This window comes from Theropithecus gelada, chromosome 13 (genome assembly GCF_003255815.1).
Source record: "Theropithecus gelada isolate Dixy chromosome 13, Tgel_1.0, whole genome shotgun sequence".
NCBI lineage: Eukaryota > Metazoa > Chordata > Mammalia > Primates > Cercopithecidae > Theropithecus > Theropithecus gelada.
The window spans coordinates 30414118-30436999 of record NC_037681.1 but is presented as its reverse complement, the minus strand read 5'-3'; the positions used below and the strand labels follow the sequence as shown (position 1 = coordinate 30436999).

Below are 22882 nucleotides of genomic sequence, written 5' to 3'. Positions count from 1 at the left end.
ATTCTAACCCCAAATCCAACAGCACTAAAAGAAAATGAAATCACCATTTTCTAAGACATTTATATACAGTTATAAAATTCAGCTGAAGCCAGGAGAGTGGGAAATAGTTTAACAAATCAAAGTCAGATTGTTCAGGAACATTTTACTAAGTATGATATGGCAGACACATAATCATCATAGCATTCCTTCCCCAACCCGAAATAAACAAACAAACACTGATGACCTTCCTTCTGTCTGGGCCTTGTGGTCCCCTGCTAGTCCTCCATCTGTGTGGGTTCCATTAATTCATGAGGCCCAAGAAGATATTGGGGACTGAGTCACAAACTCAGAAGCAGAACCCAGTCCCACTCAGAGAACCCCAGCATGCCTGCTCTGATGGTGGGAGGAGACCAGCCTATCCCAGGGCAGAATGCTACCCCCAAGAAATAAAAGACTTCCAGTGGCAGCCAGCATTTGTGTTATTTCTCAGACTATCCAATCACCATCAAGGAAAAAGAAAAAGAATTGGCAGGAGGTGGGCAGGGAGGACAGGGATGTGGGAATAAAGAGGCACTAACTTGAAATCTTCCCACATCTATGTGGGGCGTTTCCCTGAAGAAAAACAAGAACGAGTCAGCAGCCTGGCTGTTGCCTCAGCACCACCTTCCCACACCGCCCACATATGGGCTTGGTTTCTGTGGAGTGTAGGGAGCCAGGGAAAAAGTCACAGAGATAAAAAGAGAGACAGAGAAAAAAAAAAAAAAAAAAACACCACTGTGGAGGTACCTGCACACTCTTCTCCCCTGTGTCACGGTCCTGTAAGCAGGCCCTGGTGAACCTAAGGACACTTGGCATATACAGTGATTTGGCACCTGTTGTCCCAAGTAAGTACAATGTTTGTTCTGAAATATGCAGAACTGGATGCAGGTGTGACACAAGGCACACAGGCCACATTCCATCCTCACCAGGCACAGAACAGGGCAGGCAAGCCCATGGGCCAGAAAGGAAGAGCTGGCGGGCAGGCTGCCTTCCAATCAGAAGTTCTCTTTCATTTACAAGGAAAAGCTAAAAACAAAATCCCTAAGTTAATGTAGGGAGTGCCCTGTATTTACTAAAGGATTGAGGGTCTTGCGTGCAGAAGAGCTCCACATAAAAGAAATCTGAACTCCAAGGCCCCATGCTGCCTTGAAACTGCTGTGCTGGGTAAGTTCAGTTACTACTAATGATGTCAGGTCACAGTCAAGCTCTCTGCTTTAGTTTCCAAGTAGCAAAACTGGTTGAAAAGACAGCTTGAGAAAGCTACCACAGATAGAATTTCCAGGAAGGACCTAGGAGAAGGAGGGTTAAGGTGACAAGCTATCAAAAAAGAAAGTTTTATAGAGGAGTCAATTGTTTCTTGACAGTGGCAGGGTGGAGGAAGGGGGAAAATTCAACCAAAAAAAAAAGAAAAAGGAATTCAAGTAGCAGCCCAGATGCAGGCTACACAGACATGGGTGCTTGAAATCCGTTTCACAAGATGCAAGTTTCACTACCAAACTACAGCTTTCTTCAGCTGCCAAGTCCCTCCCTGGTCCAGAGACAGCTTCCGCTTGGCCCTTACCCCCCGGCCTGTGCGATGACAAATGTACGTTTCGTTACCTGTGGATTCCAAGTTCTACCGTGGTTCGATGGACTTTATTTTACATCTGCATGGAACATGTCTTCAAGCCAAAGTCCAACAGACTTAGCTTTAAAAAAAATGAGAAGTTTCTAGGAGAAATCATCCTCACAATCACCCCGAAAACAGCAGCTTCGTCAAAGAAAAATGTCCAATTGCTAAATAAAGACTTTATTCTATATCAGCTAATTAAAGGCATTCTCTACAAACTTCCAATCGAGGAAGTTTTCTTGTTATTTCCAATACTGATCAAGCTACAACTCTAAAAACTACTCATTCCGTATAAAGGAATGTGACTATCTCGACTCTGGTACAAAACATTTCGTTTTTTCTTTTAACAGATATGTACTGTTAAACTGCATAAGAGAAAACCCCTGGGATCAAACAAATCTCAATTCAGAAGCCTCCACGGCTATACCTTGGGTTTTCCTTGGGGTTTAAGGATAGAAATGCATGAATAATCCAGCTCAGTCTAGTCAGCTTCGTGATCTGCCTAGACACTAAAAGCCTCTTCTCCTGCATTTTAAAAGTAACAGTGCTTCCTGACATCTTTTTCTATTTAGGCCAGGGAGTATACCTTTAGTTTTAAATCTCCTGTCTTCATTTAATTGCAATTGCAAGTAGGATGTTTGACTCACTTCTCTCCCCCCTCCTTCCTCCCATCACACTGGAAATTTAAAGTTGTGAAACAAACCAAACCTGTCCCTGCCTAATGGAACCAAACGTGGCAACACCTTATTTTAATGGCACACTTGATGGGTGCTTCACTAGAATGGAATCCTTCTAAATGCAAGCAATATGTTCAGTCCAAACAAACTAAAAATTACTCTCACAATGAATTACAAATATTATGCTTAGACAAAACAACAAACTTATTAAATTCATAAACCTGCATCCCAGAAGCAGAAAGACTTTCGTTCAGGTTACCAGGATGGTTACACCCCTCTTTTACAGAATGGACTCTACAAGCCTCAATAATCCCTCACCAAGAACTCTATCGGCTTTTGCCGAGACAAGGAGACAAAACAGACAGATACTGATTTCCCATCCAAACACAGACTCCCTCACAGAAAAGCTTCTTGGTACTTAGCTGGGCTCCAAATTCTACTTTAATCCTCTTTCCTTTGTAACATGAGTCTTTCCATGACATAAACCATTGGACTCTCAAGGACGACCCTTCCAAAGGCCTCAGAGTTCCTTCTTAGAGCTGATAGATCATAATTAAAAGCAAAAGCACAGCGTCCTCTGATTTGACAGGGTTTTCTTCCCCCAGGAAACAAGGCTCTCTGATTTTGTCCTGTCTCTCACTGCCCCTTCTTCTTCTCCACAGGCTGAGACACCACACTGAAGGGAAAAGATGGACAGGGACTGAACTGGGAAGAGACAAAAGTATGTTGAAATTGGCTCTGGCACACCCAGAGATAAGATCACGCCATCAAGAAAAAGACGCAGTTCCATCTGTCGGCGAGCAACCTGCTCACAAACTGGGACAAAGAGCTTCCTTCCAAAGGTTTGATAAAGACTTTCCAAAGCAACCAGGTTCCAAACACAGCACTTCAGGAGAAATGCCCAAATCTTCAGGGTGTTTTACCATGGAATGCACAACACAGTAAAACCAAGTCAGACTCTACATCTATCTACTTCTCTGACGCTACTTACTCCAGCGGGAGCTTGGCGCACGTCTGGCAAAAAGTTCTTGCTGTTACTATTTTTAAAATTAAATGTGTGAATGAAAACTACAACATAATTCACTTTACAGTGTAAGGATTTAGGTGTTACCACTGGAAAAACCTCTTATTTTGTATTCCCAGGATTCATTACATCCTTAAAAAGTGTGCTTACTATTCATGAAGATCATACCTATGCACAGATGATCAAAGAAATTCTGCAATTTCCTTTGACCGCAGCTGTTTTCCCATCTGCCATACTGGGTAGCTGACTCTACCAAAGGTGTCCCTACACCACCCCCAGACATCCCCTTCTTTAGTGCCTGCTGGCTCACAGGTCTCCCTCAGAGCTGGCTGGCCCAGTTTTCACTGGATTCCAATACAGCAGCTTTTTAGTTTATAATTTATCTTCCGTGCTTAAATGTTACTCATCCAACTTAAACGTTATAATATAATACAACATAAATTATTTCTTACGAGCAAAGGTGCTCTCATTTATATTAGTGAGTCCATAAAGTTGCTCTATTAATAATAATACCTACATTTTTAAGTAATCTTCCCTGTCAATAACGTTTTCTATTCATTTCAAGGTCTAGAGTTTAGCTTCCTCAGAAGACCTCATTTGGATGACCAAGCACCAAGCACATAATTGCATGGAGTACTGAGTGCTTTTTATGGGTGCTGGGCAGGCAGCCATGCCCCACTAACTATGAACACAGGTGAGGCAGCTTAGCACAGCACCTAGCATATAATAGGCACTCAAAGAAGTTAATGCTCTTTCCCTAACTTCTTTTTCCTCTGTTTATTTTAGATCTTCAGGCTTCGAGAGGCCCTTGCTTCTTATCATTCAGCAAATCTCAATGCTGTTGTAGACTCTTAAGATTTACAACTCAGGCAAGAAATTACACTCTAGGCCAAGATGCACAGCCCATTCAGTTCAGCCTATTCTAAACTCACTTGGTTTAGAAAATACTGAAATTGTTGCAGAACAAACAGCCCCAATTTATAAACTGCATTCCCAAAGTTCATTTTTAAAGTGGCATAAACATTTTTCCTAAGAAAACATGATGCCATATATAAGATCTCGAGCTGTCCCCACAAACTTATGCCACTATCTACCTAGCTGGCTTAACTAGTGGCAGGAGCCTAGATCCAGCCCACGCCTTGTCCACGGCAGGCTCTGGGATGTGCTGGGCTCAGTTCTGAATTCCTGCAAAGGTGCACCGCTGGCTCCAGAGAAAATGTTGATCCAGATGAGTTTGTGTATATCTTTCTCCCACCTCGCTGTATGCACCCCTGCCCTCAGCTCATAGGCCTCTCTTCTGCAGGAGACCAGTGCCCTCACCTTGTCCTACAAATCCCAAACTTCAGCATCTTACCAGAGCTCCATCTTTTAATGCTTCAAAGGCAATTGCTTTTTCTCCCTGCAAAAATTACCTCGAGCAGCTAATCTCAGCTGTGCATCAGGAAGAAAACTGATTATTTCACAATGAAATGTGAATGCCTCATGGCCTTTAACCTGTCCAGAGACCTCTGACTCTTAACTGCCCAAACAAATCTAATTTTGAGGGAGGACCATGGAAGGAATGAGATACACCTACGCGACAGACAGATCCCACTAAGGGCCTGTTTCTGAGACATTTCTGCTTCTCAAAAAGCAACTTCCCTCTCTTCCACCACTTGGAAAAGGAACAAATTTTCACAAGTTCCAAAACTTCCAAAAGTTTCCATGACAATGGTAGACATGTGTTTATGGTGATGAACAGAGTGCACACAGGGCCAGTGTAGATGGGTCCTAGCTTCGTCAGTGTTTTTCCCAAAGTGGAATGTAAACCAAAGCATTCCCGATTCAACCCAAAACATCCTCAAAGTATCATCATTTCCAAATGGAGAAGCAGAAGCTACAGGTAAGATTCAGATGTTGACACTGGGCCAGATTTTCAGTTTTACTCATCCTGGCATGGCCAAAAGAGTACATTAGAGATCACTAAAAGGGGAGGGGAGGAAATGCCACATAGCTCCAATAAACCCTTATGTTTGTGAGGAAGAAAGAACTGGAAGTCACATTAACAAATACCACATAAATACGTACAATTATTATGTGCCAAGTATAAATCTTAAAATTAAAAAAATCGACAAATGTATCCTAAATGAGAACAAGAAAGTAGGTATTTTCAGAAAATAGTAAAAACAACAACAAAAATAACACAACTATACAGGATTCTGCATGTATACTTGTTCACTCTTGCTGCCCTGAGGCATTAATTACTTTAAGAACAAAAACAGAAAACACCAAGTTGGCCAGGGAAAGCAAAAACCCTCGATACTTAATTAGAACACGCGCTTGAAGTTGCTGCCTGATACTAGCTTCAAAAGCCCGTAGCCTCATTAAGAAATGGCACAACACCCTTCTGGCGGCAGGCAAAGGCTTCAAATCACATCAGTGCTGGGGGTCTGAAAGGGGAAATGAAACTGAGTTTACCTACATCAATTAGCAATGCTATTAAGGCTACTTAAGCCACTCCTCCAACAATATTTCTAATACAAATACGCTGCAGGCCTTCAGAATAAAACAAGCCATTATCCCTACCCGTCATCTTGGCTTTCATTACTCCCACCCCAAAGAGTGACACATCAAACAAACAAAGCACCCTGCCCATGCACTGGGCTTTTCGGCCAAGATCTCCACGCCTCTGACAAGCGCTTATTAATCCTGACAACACCCAATAAAGAAGAGCTGGCCACTCTAATCTTGTGACTCTCCTGGGGGATCAAGGGGAAAGGACTGAGGTAGTGAACTGAGGGACTAACCCAAGGTCATGGATAAGTTGGAAAAGGGAACTCAGGACTTACGGGCTCTTTATCACCTCCTCCACAATTTCTCAGTGAGGCCCCAATGGCAAATAGCAAGTAACACTCCAGTTTGCTTTAAGAATAAAAGCATCCTGGGGCACAAGGCCAACACTTTTTATAGGCTGTTCTTAGTAGCCAGTGGACTGAGTCCTATTATGATATTTAATTTCAAAACAACCGTAAACAATTATATAAAATGGAAAGTTTATCTATTTATTGCTTAGCCAAGCAACAAACTCTGGACTATGCAGCCACCTGACAATTGTATGTGACTGAGGTGGTTGGCAGGAAAACCCACCTAAAGCTACAATTACCTAAGCTTCCTTACTGCCTGGTGGGCCCAACTGTCTAGAGTCTGCAGTCTGAAAGGCACATGTTTGTCTTGGACATGATGACAATGATAAGAAAGAAAAGCAATTATAATACAAGCTTAACGTGACTCTCAAGACCCAGTCACATGATTTTCGAAAGCATTCTTGGGGAGGATAAAATGAAACCCTAATAGTCAGCGCCTAATACAGTATCTTATTCTTAAAGTTACTAAAATTCTCATTGAATACATAAAAGAAAAAGTAAAAAACAGAGAGTTAAAAAGGACAAGAAGATGAACATAACTTCTTTCTACCAGGTCTCTGAGAGAATGCTATACCTAATATTGCAACGAAAACTAAAGATCAGCCTTCTGTTAACAACTGTCTGAAAAATGACCTATGTTTCTATTGAGTTTTGTGGTTTTTTTTCTCTTTTTCTTTTTTTTTGGGACAGGGTCTCACTCTGTTGCCTAGGCTGGAGAGCAGTGGCGTGATCTCAGCTCACTGTAACCCCCGCCTCCCGGGTTCAAGATTCTCCTGCCTCAATCTCCAGAGTAGCTGGGATTAGAGGCGTATGCCACCATGCCTGGCAACTTTTTGTAGTTTTAGTAGAGACAATGTTTCACCATGTTGGCCAGTTTCACCAAATTCTTGGCCTCAAGTGATCCACCCGCCGCAGCCTCCCAAAGTGCTGGGATTACAGGTGTGAACCACCACTTCTGGCCTCTATTCAGTTTCTTGAGTTCCCAGTTTTTAAAGTAATCCAAAGAAAGAAATACAGGAACTCTAATAATTGAGTGAAGAGACGGATCACACTCACAGGGAAGAAGGCAGAGGAAAGGCAGAAGGGACTTAAGAATATGATGAATTTTTCTTAAAGGGCACAAAAAGTCTCATTAGAGTCACCCAGATGGAGTAATTCTAGCCAATTAGAGTTACTCCATCTGAATTGGAGGCAATTCTTCAACGGGAAAAGCACAAGACAGAAGAATCTTAACATGGAATCATATTTATAAGGTGATGATATGAAACAGAGTACTACTAATAATCACTTATATTTAAGAGCCTTTCTCAAAGACACTCCAACAGTTTGATGGGCATTGTTTCATTACTTCTTACACTTCCTTGAATAGAGGGAGGAGACAGAAAGCACCTCCACTGTGCAAATGAGGAAATGAGGCAAAGTGAATGGGGAGTCAGACTCAAGGCTGAACAGGCAGGAGTGGCAGACTGCAACTTAATCGCAATGTTTCACACAGTGGACTCCAAGCAAAGGATGGCAACAAAAATGATCTGTTTTGGAGGAGGGGAGAATAGAAAGGGGAGAGGATAGTTTCATAACACCTGAGAATGAAAACACATAAAACTGTGGAAAAAAAAAAATCAGTTGTCAAATCATTAAACTCCTCCCATTCTCAAATGGCTGGACATAAGGCGCCCAGACCTCACCACCCACCTTTGCTTCATCGTTGATGTCCCACGTGAAGGAAATGGCGTTATATGCAATCTCCTCGATGTTGCTGATAGTGTTGAAGCTTTCTTTATAGTCAGCTATAGGAAGCAGGGGAAGAGAAAATGAAAACTCATGAGTTTCAGTTTCAACATGGGATCCCAGCAGTTCAAAATAAGATCTATTTTTTAACATTATCACCTATGGACAACTTAACATTTTGTTTGGTTAGAAGAAGTTCAAAATATGAAGAAAAAGCATCACAGAGTTTTTGTAATAGAGGCAAGCTTAGACATATTTAATTCAATCTCATTATGTCACAATTAGGAAATTTAGGTCTAAAAAGTTTAAATAACAGTCCCAAGGTCACAAAACTACTCTGTAGAAACAAGATTAGAACTGAGTTCTCATTCTCCTGAAAAGGCAACAAGAGCATTACAAAAGGTAAAGGAAAAAAGTAACACTAATATTAACAGCCATCTGTGATACAGACAATGGTTTTACATGAAAATAACATACATGGCAAGGATAGAAGTCTGTGTAACGCTACTTCAGTAAATACAAACTTGCACAGGTTTGCCACTACAGCTCACAGATAGGTTAGTTACACAGTTTAGCATATCTAGGGAAGACTGTTAGGCAACCGCACAGCAGCAGTATCTTTTTTTATTTATTTTCTTTTACTTGCTTTTTTTCTCTATCTCCATCATGTCCAAATAATAATCAGAATCTATTAAAGAAGATATTACCCCTTAAAGCAATTGCAGACTGAAAAGTGGGGACATTCTCAGGTTAGCCAGCTACATGGCTTCTGGCCCTAGTGTCCTGTGGAAAGCCACCACGTGGGCACATGTCCCATTACTGCATGGGAGGAATGGTGAGTGCACTGGTTCCAGGAGGCCGAGGACAGTGTTTGGAACAGATCAGTAGCTGGCATAAAAATTCAAATGCTTTCGGCAGGAAGCTGATCACTGCCAAAAATAACTGGATTTAGAAACTGGATGGCTGTACCTCTGGGAATAAGAGCGGGCTCTTGAGCTGCTTACCTATGTCAATGCATCTTTGTTTAGCAGTGTGCTGCCGGGAGTGCCAGTACTTCCAATGCCTTAACTGATCTTCTCTGCTTTTGTCTTCAGCAAAAACCACCATGATCACACTCTGTGAAAGAGAATGCATTACAACATAAAGACACTGAAGGGTGAGTATGTCTTGGAAAACGTATTTAATATTATATTTTACAGTGAAGGCTTAAAGCTGCAATTTCAGGCGGTCATTCAGAGCTGCTTCAGACCTGGAAATGTTAGACTCTGACTAGCTTTCCTAGAGAACAGGACTAAGATCAGAACTTACTCGAACTTTGCTGATGGGATGATGGATTCCTTCATTGCTGCTCACCTCCTTTAAGGTGATAGGATAGAACTGGCCTTTGTTCAGGTATGTCATGGTACTATCTCCCGGCTTCTGTCGAAGTGATTTTGAAGCTTCTAGGGTATATTCAAAGTTGTTCCTAAAGGACAAAAAAAGTCACAGGTCTCTAAATCTACTCTCGTGGAAGTTTGCTATACATCATATTACAAATAACGTTTGCTATCTTTTTCATGACAAAGAAAATCTGAAACAAAAGTACTCAGCAGCTGAAAATTCTCAAGTCTCTCAGATGTGGAAGTACAAATTGTTGCCGATTAAAAATTCTATGATGTGATGGATGTTAGCAATCGGACATCCTGAGTTTGAGGGCTCGAGATATTAAAGATACTAATAGGTGGAAAGGACTTTGGAAGGAACTTCTCACAAGACATGCTGCCAATCTGGTATTTCTCCAGCAGAGGTTTCAGACAGGTGGCTGGTGTTCCTTTGACTAAATTCCTTTTGGCCTATATAGCACTTTTTTGTTGTTTCTACTTGTAATTTAAATGTCTTTAATAGCAGGCACTCCTCAATTCTCGACATTACCTATTATCTAACACTACCACTCATATGTGCCCCTAAAGTTATTTAAGAACCTTACCAGGCCACGGCTCAGCAGATTACACCTACTTTTGTAACTAAAGTTTTATTAGCACATAGCCACATCATTTGTTTACATATTACCTATGGCTGCTTTTGCACAGCAGCAGACCAGGATAGTTGCGAAAACACACAGAGGTTGTATGGCCCACAAAGCCTGAAATATTTACTCTCTGACTCTTTACAGAAAAAGTTAGCTGACCCCTATCCCAAACCCTAAAGGCATTTCCGTTTGGGACTCCTGCATCTTGAGGCAGATCTCTAAGGGAAGTCTCAATTCCCATAAAATCTTAGACACTTTTAAAACCATAAAATATAACACATGTAAAAAACACATAAAACAAAACATGAGTTCCTAATTAACTTGGAAAATATTCATATTGCCAGAGATACGATTTTGTGAGGTCAAAAGAAAGTTGTCAGCTCAGAAAAAAGTTGACTTCATTTATTTTATCGTTAGTGAGGCTGATAAAAAAAAACAAGCTTTTATCACTTTTTTATCACTTGATATTCTTCCTAAATTCTCACCTAATTATATATTTTTGGCAACAGAAAGGACCTCAGAGACCTAATTTAATCCCGTCATCTCTCCTATTAGATTCCATTCTACTACCATCACATAAAGAAACCAAAAGAAAGAAAAAGCACCAACACCAAGAATTAAGGAAACTTGAAATATAGTTTAAAGAGTTCAAAATTAAAAGCACTGAAGCAGATGTCCTCTACCCAAGACTATACCACAGTAAAAGTAGTAAGATAAGGGGAAAGCCTGCTAAAGCCACCTTTGATTTATTAAGTTAACGTGAAAGGAGTAAGTTATAAAAGCTGCAAATTAAAAATCAAATTAAAAGACATCTATTACCCAGAAACACTGTCAAAAACATAGTCCTCTGAATTCATGCCAGGCATCCGCAGACTGAGATCCGAGGGGAAGAAAACCTGAAATATCAATGTGATAAGCCACAACTATTTAACTGGTTATCATGGTTACTAAAGACCAAGCTCTGGTACTGCATAAAAGTATGTGGCTTACAGCAACCCACTATCCTTTCCATATTTATTTTTGAATAAAAATTTTGAAGCTACAAATATTAAAAAAATTAAAACAGAGAAAATGCCCACTTTTATATGCCACTCAAGTAAATGACAACAAGCTGTGTAGGTATCCCCACTAAGTGCTTCTGACTCACGACCCCCTTTTCTGTCTTTCACACACATCCCAACTCTGTTCAAACACTAGGATCTGCAACCAAAATGTCATGACTTTAAAGAGTCACCCTATCATTATATCAAGTTAAGACGCAGCATCAAGTTCACACCACAGCTGGAGACGTGGTGCATTTTCTTGGGAAAGGCTAACATTCTGCCCCAACTCCACATGCAGAGATGGATGCTCTTTACCTCATCGAGTCATTAAGTATGGTTTCTAACACCTTCAGTCCCTAACTTTTAGCTGAGTGAGGTATTCATCACCATAGAACCCCCAGAACTATTTGGAATTAATCTGTAAACTTCACACAATGCATTTGAGCTCTCCCTGACTATATTACCAACCAAGAAACATCAAGCAAAGACATAATAACTCATTTTATATTAAGACCAGTTCCAGGGAGCTTGTTTGGCGCTGGGAGAAGTGCTGAAAACAGACTATGAGAATCTACCTGTGGTCAACAGAAGATTATGTATGGGGTTCTCTTTCTCTTTCTCCAGCAAATCACTTAGCTGAAATCATAATTGTTAACTCAGCTGCTGGTAAGATTAGCCATGCACCCTTGATAACAACTTCTGGTTTTATAGGTTTAGCTTCCAAATTATACCCATCGGCCTTTTCTCTTAAAAAAAAAAAAAATCTTTTATTCCTAATCCATTCATTTCAGGCCGAGTTTCACGCTTACATAACAAGGAAAAGGTGGAACCCAATACTTATACAAACACACAGGCGTCTTAGGAAGATGTTTGTTTCCTGTACCTCCTGAACGCCTTCCTTGAAGGTCTCTGAGAAGGTCGAGTCTGGAGTTCGCCTTTGAGCATTTGGGGCTTGAGCACCAGAGCTGAACTGGTCAGTACTGAGATTCCGATCGAAAACCACCACCCGCTCAGTGGGCTCAGGATGATACACTGCTGGGGGGATTCCCACAGCAAAGCCATGCGGCTGGGTTTCTGTCTTGATGGAGTGGGTAGGCATCGTTGCTATGGAGACAGTGACTGTCGTATCTGGAGCTGTCAGATGGCCTCTCTTATCAATGCCCAGCTGGTTGCCATGGGGAAGGACAATGTTAAACGGCACATTTTTCAGTACTTGCACTCTGTTTTCTCCAGCAGAAATGAGGGGCTGCTCTGTCACAATTGGTATGCTGTTTCTTTAAGAAAAGAAAACTGCTTTCAAACTCGATGTTGATGTAGTTCTTTGACAATTTTTATTTTCCTAATGGCACTGGGCTATTGGGTCCTGTGCAATAACAATACACTTGACAGGGAATAAACAGAAAACATCAAAACTACCCATTACTAGATAAAGGGGAAAAGGCTTTCTGGTTATCGGTCAAATAAAATCCAACATATTAAGTAAAATTTCATTTGAAATACTAAGTACTCAGAGCTCTCCTCTAATAAGCTTTACTTTCCATAATCCTAAAAAAAAATTACTATGTTTTACTAGAAATCTGAAGCTATGTGATCTGATCAACTGGGGTTACAGCATAGACGCCAGGGTCAAATTGCCTGGGTTCAAGTTCTGTGTCACCTGAGCAAGTTACTTCATCTTTTAGTAACTGAATCCTCATCTGTAAAATGGGGACAATAATGGCGTGCATTCTCATCAGGTTGAGATGAGATGATACACTAAAATGTGTATAATAAGGCCTGACACACAGTCTTCAAGAAGTATGAGCCATTATTACTTGTGGTCACCACTTTTCCAACCACCTATGATATTTGGCTTTCTCCTTATTTTTTTTTCTTTCTTTTTGAGACAGAGTCTTGCCCTTGTGGCCCAGGCTGGTGTGCAATGGCATGATTTTGGCTCACTACAACCTCCACCTCCCAGGTTCAAGCAGTTCTTCTGCCTCAGCCTCGCAAGTAGCTGGGATTACAGGCACGTGCCACCACATTCGGCTCATTTTTTTATTTTTAGTAGAGACTAGGTTTCACCATGTTGGCCAGGCTGGTCTCGAACTCCTGACCTAAGGTGATCCACCTGCCTCAGCCTCCCAAAGTGCTGGGATTATAGGCGTGAGCCACCGCACCCGGCCTGGCTTTCTCTTTCACCCAAGAAAACCTATTGTTACATTATATCAGTAGACACATCTGCTTTTTATAAAATTAAATTTTGGTTTGATAAATAATTTGAGCAATACAAGATGATTTCCAGTGGGTAAAATGAATGAATTTTCAAAGCCCCCAGAAATCTTACAGGCTGAAGCTTTAAGAAACAGGCAAATTGGGAATTCTGTACATTTCAAGATCAATAAAACTGTTTGAACCCTGAACCATAAATTCACTCCCAGGAATTTATCCTAAAACGGAAAAAAATCTAGAAAGTTGCTCCTTAAGGCTTCAAAATAGTGAAAACTAGGTTTAGCAGCAATTATAAGGATATTTAGAGTTTGCTTCAGAATGTTCCACCAAAATTAAATAAAATAAAAACATGAATTAATCTCAAAGTTGAAGAAGAGGGAAGAATACATCAAACGAGGAATTCTGTTGATAACTGTTGAAGCTGGTCAAGGATACACGTGGGCTTATACTATTTCTCTATTTTTATTATGTTCGAAAATGCCCATAATGAAAAGTTAAAAAGCCACAAGTCCTCTTCCAAAGGATAATTATGAAGATTAAAACACAGAGAAAATGTTTATGAAACAAACTAAGAAGAAGAAAGTATACCACCAAATCCTATCTGTGAACAAAACCACAGGTACATAAAATTTGCATGCACACCAAAACAAGGAATAAAGCAATCATCAGGATAATGGGATACTGGGTGATGATCATTCTTCCTTTAAATAGGTTTTATTCCTTGATTGATAATAAAACACAGGGCAATTTAAAAGGTGTCTTTTTAAAGTTTTTCATGGCTACAAAGACAAATGTTAATTAAATTTCCTGAAAGTTTTAATCTAAAATATTTCACAAATAATTTCAACAGGAATTTGAATACAATTTAACTTGCTTTATTCAATTTTACTTAGGCAGCTGTTCAAGAGTCAATTGGTATTTAATTTTTTTAATGGACCACTGCCACATCTCCTAAAGAAAACCTCAAAAACAAATAAACAAATACTTAAGTTATTACTAAAACTATCCCTTTGGAGGAGGAGAAAGTTAGTGCTTTCATCCTAGAAAAGGCAACTACTGTGCCCAAAGAAAAAAGGAACTTTTCAGAGCAACAGAGGCAAATCAGTGATGAAATCTGAATTTAGATAGTAAGAGTCCAGCTTACCTATCCCTTCCACTAGTTGTTGTTCATTTAAACAAACTCCCATTTTGCTGTTACAGAAACGTGGCATTTCCCCCTGCACTCTTTATGCTGTTTAGGCACTGAATGTTACCTTTTGCTGTGATCTGGTTCGGGGTGCTCCACCTCTGGCTTTGCTGTTGATGACCTTCTCTCTCTTGGAACCTGATATTAGCACACATGAAAATAATTTAGCTCTTATTCAGTGAAGTGCAGTTTACCCAAAGATACAGCCTTTTATTTTTCAGTAAATTCAATCATTCATTTATCTACTGGTTGCCTAACAAACACCAGGCTATGGGGACACACAAAGAAAAAGACAGTATCTGCCCTCAATGAGCTTAAAATCTAGTCACCCATCTGGTTGATATGTAAAAAGTAACTGTTATTGAGTTGCCAAATAAACTCAGGGCATGATACATTTATTCTGTCATGGAGTTTGGGTCTCATCTCTTAAAAGAATACCTCCACTGGCCGAAGCTGCTGGCTCATGTCTATAATCCCAGCCACTTCGGGAGGCCAAGGTGGGAGGACTGTTTGAGCCCGGGAGTTTGAGACCAACCTGGGTAATATAGTGAAACTCATTTCTACAAAAAAAAAAATTAAAAATTAGCCGGGCGTGGTGGCATGTGCCTACAGTCTCAGCTACACAAGAGAGACTGTGGTGAGGAGATCGCTTCAGCCCGGAGGCAGAGGTTACAGAGAGCAGAGATTGCGCCACTGCACTCCGGCCTGGGCGACAGAGCAAGACCCTTCCTGACTCAAAAACAAAAAGAAAAAAAGAAATACCTCTGCCCTGGTTTTACTGGTTCATCTATACAACATTAGAGAAGAAGCTACTGAAAACACAACAGAGCTCTTCCAACTTTCTCAGTGCTCTTTCCTACTACTCTCCATTCAGATCAAATGCAAAAGCAGAAGGAACAGCCATGTTAACCGTTCATTTCTTCTAAGATCCAAATGAGGGCTTCATATGATCACTGTCTTTAGATATGCTGGGATTCATACATCCATCACCCAAAGGACCAGTCTAACTCAGTGTTCTGTTCCTTTTTTGGTTCTTTTCTTTGCAAGGGAAGTGAAAAGTAGGCAAACGTTAGTGTCCTGTAGAAATAACTCAACTGAGATTTTACACCATTGCACGCTCCAAAATGGCTAAGGTGCTTAAAAATGGCTTTCAGCATGAAAATTCTATTCCTGTATCCTTGTGTTCACCATTAAAGACAAAACACTGCTGGCCGGGCGCGGTGGCTCACACATGTAATCCTAGCACTTTGGGAGGCCGAGGCGGGCGGATCACGAGGTCAAGGGATCAAGACCATCCTGGCCGGCCGGGCGCGGTGGCTCAAGCCTGTAATCCCAGCACTTTGGGAGGCCGAGACGGGCGGATCATGAGGTCAGGAGATCGAGACCATCCTGGCTAATACGGTGAAACCCCGTCTCTACTAAACAATACAAAAAACTAGCCGGGCGAAGTGGCGGGTGCCTGTAGTCCCAGCTACTCGGGAGGCTGAGGCAGGAGAATGGCGTGAACCCGAGAGGAGGAGCTTGCAGTGAGCTGAGATCCGGCCACTGCACTCCAGCCAGGGTGACAGAGCAAGACTCCGTCTCAAAAAAAAAAAGACCATCCTGGCCAACACGGTGAAACCCCATCTCTACTAAAAATACAAAAAATTAGCCGGGCGTGGTGGCGCACGCCTGTAGTCCCAGCTACAGCCTCCTGTAGGCAGGAGGCTGAGGCAAGAGAATCACTTGAACCCAGGAGGCAGAGGTTGCAGTGAGTTGAGATTATGCCACTGTACTCCAGCCTGGGCGACAGAGCGAGACTCCATATAAAACAAAAAACAAAAAACAAAAAAAACCAACCAAACAAAAAACAAACAAAAAAACCACTGCTTCATGTATTAACAATATGCTTTTCAAGCTTTATCAAAATTATTATGTAATAATGACTGATGCTTACAACCAAAAACCTGAAACAAACAATTCAGTTTATTTAAAAAAGAAAATAGGCCAGGCACAGTGGCTCACGTCTGTAATCCTAACACTTTGGGAGGCTAAGGCAGGAAGATTACCTGAGGCCAGGAATTTGAGACCAGCCTGGGCAACATAGTGAGACTCCATCTCTACAAAAAGTTTTAAAATTAGCCAGGCATGACCTGTAGTCCTAGTTACTCAAGAAGCTGAGGCAGGAGAATCACTCAACCTCAGGAGGTTGAGGTTGCAGCGAGCTATGACTGCACCATTACACTCCAGCCTGAGTAAGAGTGAGACTCTGCTGCTAAAAATACTACTACTACTAAATGAAAAATTAAAAAGAAGAAGAAGAAGAAGAGAAAATAAATGTACACCTATCACAAGAAGTCTGACAAATAAGTACCACTAAAACTGTCACCCTTCCCAGACAGATGTGAGGATTTATTTGCTTATGAGACACAGGAGTAGTATACCTAGTGTTATTACACTGGTCTTTCTGGCACGAAACTTGTACCAACAAGTTTCTCCCATTCTCAAAAGTTTCAGTTAAAAATGTGTAACTTCATAATAAATGTTTTAGAAACTTAATTTATAGTAAGTCAATAAAACAAGCTATAAGAACAGATATATAATAATTTCCACTTCAAAGGAACTCTTCATGGCTATGTTTCCCTGGTAAGGGTTTCTTCTAGCATCATTAGTTATTACACAAGTTTCTGTTCATATTCAAAGAAAAAAGAGCTTACCTCAATCCCTAGCTCCAACTTAGTTAGACACATGGCCCCATACTAGGAAATAATCACCCTAATTTTTTTTTTTTTTTTTTTTGAGATAGGGTCTGTCTCTGTCACCCAGGCTGGAGTGTAGAGATATGGCATGATCTCAGCTCACTGTAGCCTCCAACTCCCAGGCTTAAGTGATCCTCCCACCTCAGTCTCCTAAGTAGCTGAGACTACAGGCATGCGTGTATTAACCAGCGGATTTCTGTATTTCTGTATTTATTTATTTATTTTTGGGTAGAGACAGGGTCTCATCATGTTGCTCAGGCTAATCACCCTAATTTTAATAATAAAACTATCTCCTAGGCTTCTTTCACCTCTGTATTTCTTACATTAAGGAAAGAATACAGTGCCAGAATGTAGCCAATGGCCAGCAACTGGCGAGTCTGGGTAAAGGTATTCGAGAATTAATTATCCTCTTAAGTTTTATGTAGGTTTGAAAGTTTTTAAAACAAAAATATAGCAAAAATAAACTGTAAAAAATATACACTATATTCATGAGAAGACGCTTGTCATTCAGAAACTTCTGGTAATCCCAAACAGATCCTGTTTTCATACAGGTACTGATGACAACATAATGATTACACAAGTTAGTCACACAGAGTGACAATGAGACAAAGGCCCCATGGCAAAGCTGTGCTTCAACGTAGTCTGCTGTTTTAAGTAGCACCCTAAAGACGTAGCCACCCCCAAATGTGTGTTCCTGGTCAGAAGGAAGAATGGAGAGGTGAATCCAGAAGAAAAGCAGTATGCACCCTGCATTAGAAAGACAGTGGCCTCGGCCATGAACCAGACTAGGGCCCCAGATGCACACATCCTAGCTATGACCTCTGAGTGTGAAGTCTCACACAGGCTGGTAACATGTCTAGCGTAACAGTGACAGCTAGTGTTATCAGGACAATGATGATGATGACACAGATCAGTAGTGTCATTTCCAGATAATGAAAACCATGTAAAATTCCATGCAGTGTATAGATTATATTTAATTAAGATTACTCCAAATCTCTAGAAACAGGCAACAAAACATATCCTGATCTTGGAACTAGACAGTCCTAGACTAGAGAATATGGTTTCAAAGGCTCTGTAGTATCATTTCGGGAAAGGAAATCATCTTGACTACACAGGAATAAAGGTGAAAGGTAAATGAGCCCTGCCCACTTTCCATGGCACTAAGAACCACCTTCAGTGAGATGCTCAAACCCAAGAAGGCACATCTAACATCCTCTTTTATGGTGGTTTCACCTTCTGGATACAGCCACAGCAGCTGACTGCTTTGCATGTTTTAAAAACAACCCTTTGATTCTACAATCACAGATTTTTAGCTTTGAACCACAGTAAGTCAAAGTACTCATTAAACTATTTATAGTCACTACAGAAGCAACTTGCATGGCATTCTACCAGCAAATGACTGTTTTATATGCTGCTGAATCAAGTGCATTGGAGACTGCTGTTAAGGGTTTTAAAGGCAGGCAAACCCACCTTGTAGTAGTCATAGAGCAGGCCCAGTGCAGCAGCGCTGTCTTCATCTCCATTGATGCTCATCATCGCTTTGGTGGCTGCAGTGAGAGGGTTTTCCAGGAAGGATTTCCAGGCCTCATCCTCACTAGTGTAGGACCGCCGCTGTGGATAAAGTGCTTCATTCTGAAGAACCAACACTGGCCGTTTGCTTCAGAGAAATTAAAAAAAACAAAAACAAAAAAACACATACTTTTCTACTGCAAGGCATCATAAGCTACCAATTCCTTGACATTGCTATAAAACAGTCTATTGTTTCATCAACGACCCTAGGAAGTTAAATTAAGACAAGACCAGAAGACAAACCACCTAAGTGCAGACCAGTGGGTCCCACAGTAAGACATGAAGTGTCTAGGCAGCCAGAGAACTGGCAGTTCACTTACACATGGAACCCAGGATACACAATTTGGCAAAAAAGCAAAACAAAACCATCCCTGAGAAAATGCCACGCTATTCAAATACTTTCCATAAACAAACAGGAGGACACAGTAAGGAAAAGAGAATATCTGTTCTCTTCCAACAACAATCAGGATGGTCCCCTCTTGAGAAGAGTGTGTGCCGTTCATCACACTGCTACGTTATTCCCTCTTTCTACTGTGGCTGCCATGCCTTAAAAATTCCTACCTGAACACAGTGGGGAGGGGAGAAGCAGCAGAAAGAAAAAGGGATACTTCACGCAATCCTCGGGGGTATATGAGAAAGCCAGAATATTCTACTGATTACCAGCAGATTGAGCATGGAATGTGGCCAAAGGGGACTGTAAATCAATAAAGAGGCATAATTTTCTGGCATGGGAGTTAACTGTTTATCTTAGAGATAAACACTTAAGAATCTCCAACAATAAATGAAGCCACTGAACAAAAAGATTTAAAAAAAAAATAGGTGGGAAAATCTGGCTTTTAAAATGTCTTTACTAGTTTTCCACACTGCACAAGAACTGTTTCATTTTAACACTGTAGTTTGGTGGGAAAAATCCAAAAAAATCAATGGCGATCTTAGTGAAACCTTATAGAAGATTTAATTTAAAAGATTAAAGCAAACATTACTAATTCCAAAAACCTGAAATGTAAACAGTCTCAACAACTGTTCAGTTGGTACTATTTAATAAGTCAATAAAGAGAAAAAATGGAACACTGACTCTAGCAAAACAAAGCAGTTTATTTCCAAGGAGAAAAATAAATTTTAAATGTTTGGAACTCCTCTGAATTATTACTATTCTAACAGGCAAATTGAAGGACTGGCTCTCATTGCAACACACAAATGAAATATGTAAATGGCCTAAAGGTGACCTACCTATTTTAAAAGTGAATGTAGAAAGACTGATTATCTTTTCAAGTAATCAACAAAGGTTAGGGTTTGGGAATCACCCAAGGCCTTTAAAAACAGATAGATTTAGAAAAAGGAGAACATCTTCAAAAAAGGGGGAAAAATCCAACAATGTGTCCTCAGTCAAAATGAAGTGTTATTTGAAAGCCAATGTTTTTACTCACTCATGGCATAAATCTTACATTTGGTAAGTAAGTCTTGAGGTGGTATACTATTTTAACACAAAACAAACATAAAAGGCTGTTCAAAGCGAGCAGATCATTTGTCTAAAAATGGAGATTGCTTACGCAAATCTCAACTTTTAAGAAAATAAAGAAATATACAAAGTGGCATTCCCTGAGCCATCAGTACCAGAGTACAACAGCTACTGAACGGGTGGTGCCATGGACTGATTTACTGGTGTATTGCTAAGCTATAATTAATAGCGTAATAGCTACCTCCAGAAGACTATGACAGCACTTGGCTGTTCAATTCCCTTAATGCTAGTTTTCAACTTCCTCCTTCTCCCACCCACATCCCAAATTTGTACAAGCAATAGAAAATAGAGAAATGGCTTTATGTTCGGAATCACCCTGAAGCTGTTTCATATTTCCAAAGCCTGCCTAAGGCCAAAATGTTAGCTTTGGAAATTTTGCCTTATCTAAACTATACGTCAAGAAATAAACACAAAACCAGTTGCCTTTGTCTACTTCCTCATGACAGTCAGGAAGGAGGCTTCAGTCGCTGAAGGCTCATCATTACTTTCAGGTGAGCCTTAAACCTTGCGTCAGCGATCTCTCAGACTTCTGAAATATGTTTCAGGCAATAATTTAACTGCATATTCTACAACACAAGAGTAATCCATTTAAGATACTGCATACAAAATATCTATCTCATCCAGAAAAAGAACACACTGACAAAAACCGATCCTTCACAAATAACTAACAAACTGGCAGGGGAACCTATCTGCCTTAAACTTACTGATCTGAAATATACTGACTGACTTGGTGCGATTTCCCTTTTTTTTTCCTTTAGTAAGTTTTTTTAAAATTTTAGAACAATTTTATATTTTTAGAAAAGCTGTAAATACAGAAATATCCCTCGCCCAGTTAATCCCCCATGCTTTATTACATTACCACCTTATATTTGTCGAAATATGCTTTTAAATCACAAACTCTAAAAGGCATATTAGCTTGTACAGTACTTTCTCGTTTAACACCCGGATTTCAAAGTTTCATCCTCCTGATTCTCTCGAGCACTAAAAACACGGTAATCTGTAATTACCATCAATGATGCAAGTGGCAAAATAACTCCTACAGCCGTTTTCCCACTCATACCGCCAGCCAGTGAAAAGTAAACGTCCGGACATCGGGGCACTTCAACCTTCCCCTACATTTCTGTTTTGGAAGTTCCAGCAGGTCGCCGAGTGACGAGCCTGAGACCACAGATTACCTGGAGAAGTCCACCTGTCCCGACGCGGCGAGCTCCCCACCGGGCTCCCGAGGCCGACCGGGCAGGAGACTGGGGCGGGGAGGCCCGGGGGCGTTGGCGGCGCCCCGACCTCGCGCCGCACCTGACCGCGCCGGGGACCCCAAGCCCAAGATGCGCGCCCGAGTGGGCCCCACCTGGCCGGGGGGGAGGTGAGGAGGGCGGCCCCTCCGGTGTCGAGTTTCCCCGAGGACGGGGTCTCTCCTCCCGAGGCTCCGACCGAACAAAGAGCCGGGCAGGGCTAAGGGGCAGAGGCCGTGGCGGCGTGGAGTGGACAGCGGCCCCCGGCCCGTGCCTGGCGCCCGCCCGCCCGCGAGGCCTCAGGTCTGCGCTCGGCTCGCTCGCTGCAGGTGCGGCCCCTCAGCGCGGCCCCCCCGCGGCGGCCGGACTCCCGCGCCTCACTCACTTGTCGTACTCCTGTGTCATCGCGCCCGCTCGCCGCTGCCGGGCCGCAGAACTGGACTTTCGGGTTGGGACAGTACACCCGATCCGGGGGGAGGAGGCGGCGGTGGCTGCGGGTCCGGAGCGGCGGCCCCGACGGGTTGGGTTGGCTTTTCTCGCTCTGAGCCGGCTCCGCGCGGGCTGCGCGCACTGGGCGCCGGGCTCGGCCGCTCATTGGCTGGCGATGCGCCGGCTGGGGGTGGGGCCTCGGGGCTGGGAGGCCGGCCGCGCCTCCTGATTGGTCAGAGAGGGGGCGCTGGGGCGGGGCTGACGGGGTCGAGCGGCGCGGGCTGGGGGCAAGGGCCGCGCGTTCCGCGAGGTTGCGCCCGGGACTGCGCGCCCCGCTCGCGGTCTTACGCGCCTGCCCTGACTGGAGAGGGAGCGCGGCGGCTGTGGCGCGCACCCGCCGACCTCCGCGCGCACCGAGAGCGCTCCCGCTCGCGCCGGGCCGCCGCCCCCGGCGTCCCCGGCCATCCCCTCCGCGACGAGCCTGGGCCGTGGAGCCGCCTCCTTCTTCGCTCACTCAGGCCTCCGCACCCCGTGCCCACGTTGCCCGCTGTTCCGGCCCCAGCGCCCCGCGCTGCCACTGCGCTCGCCCGGCCGAGGCGCCTCTGCCGGTCCCCGCGCTCCCCGGTCGCGCGTCTCACCTCTCGGTTCTCGCAGGCTGTCACCCCCGGGTCCCGTGGCTTCCCCCGAGAGCCGTCTCCGGAATGTCCCTTCTCCCGGCCCACCGCGGCCGCGCGCTTTTAGCATTTCTTGCCCTCGCGGCTCCCGCGGTCCCCTCGGCGGCAGGCCCTGGGGCTCCGCGATGTCTCTGCCCCGGGCGCCACTTCCCCGCGCGGCCGCCCCACGCTGCCCGTACAGTCGCGCGCCCCGGGCCGGCCCCGGGTACCACTCCACTGCGACAGCCCCCACTTGTCCTTCCCGACCTGCCGTCTTTCCCAGGGTCTGCCCACTGAGTCCCCACATGCCCAGCGTCGGACCTGCCACTAGGGCA

The 22882-nt window shown here is 42.9% G+C and overlaps 1 protein-coding gene across 2 annotated transcripts in view; it reads right to left on the bottom strand.

Annotated features, from left to right (window-relative positions):
- Positions 1–22032, bottom strand: part of GRHL1 (grainyhead like transcription factor 1) — a 51635-nt gene extending 29603 nt beyond the window's left edge. Inside the window, exons 1-8 of one of the 2 annotated variants that reach the window (XM_025353909.1) lie at positions 21851–22032; positions 18616–18802; positions 14475–14545; positions 11894–12284; positions 10787–10863; positions 9268–9424; positions 8964–9075; positions 7924–8018 (exon numbers count right to left, since the gene is read on the bottom strand). In XM_025353909.1, coding sequence (XP_025209694.1) covers positions 7924–8018; positions 8964–9075; positions 9268–9424; positions 10787–10863; positions 11894–12284; positions 14475–14545; positions 18616–18802; positions 21851–21870 — 1110 coding nt within the window. In that variant the 5' untranslated portion in view covers positions 21871–22032. Of the gene's footprint in view, positions 1–7923; positions 8019–8963; positions 9076–9267; positions 9425–10786; positions 10864–11893; positions 12285–14365; positions 14546–18615; positions 18803–21850 lie in introns of both variants that reach the window. The other variant, XM_025353910.1, reaches the window with a different exon arrangement.
- Positions 22033–22882: the final 850 nt, after the last annotated feature.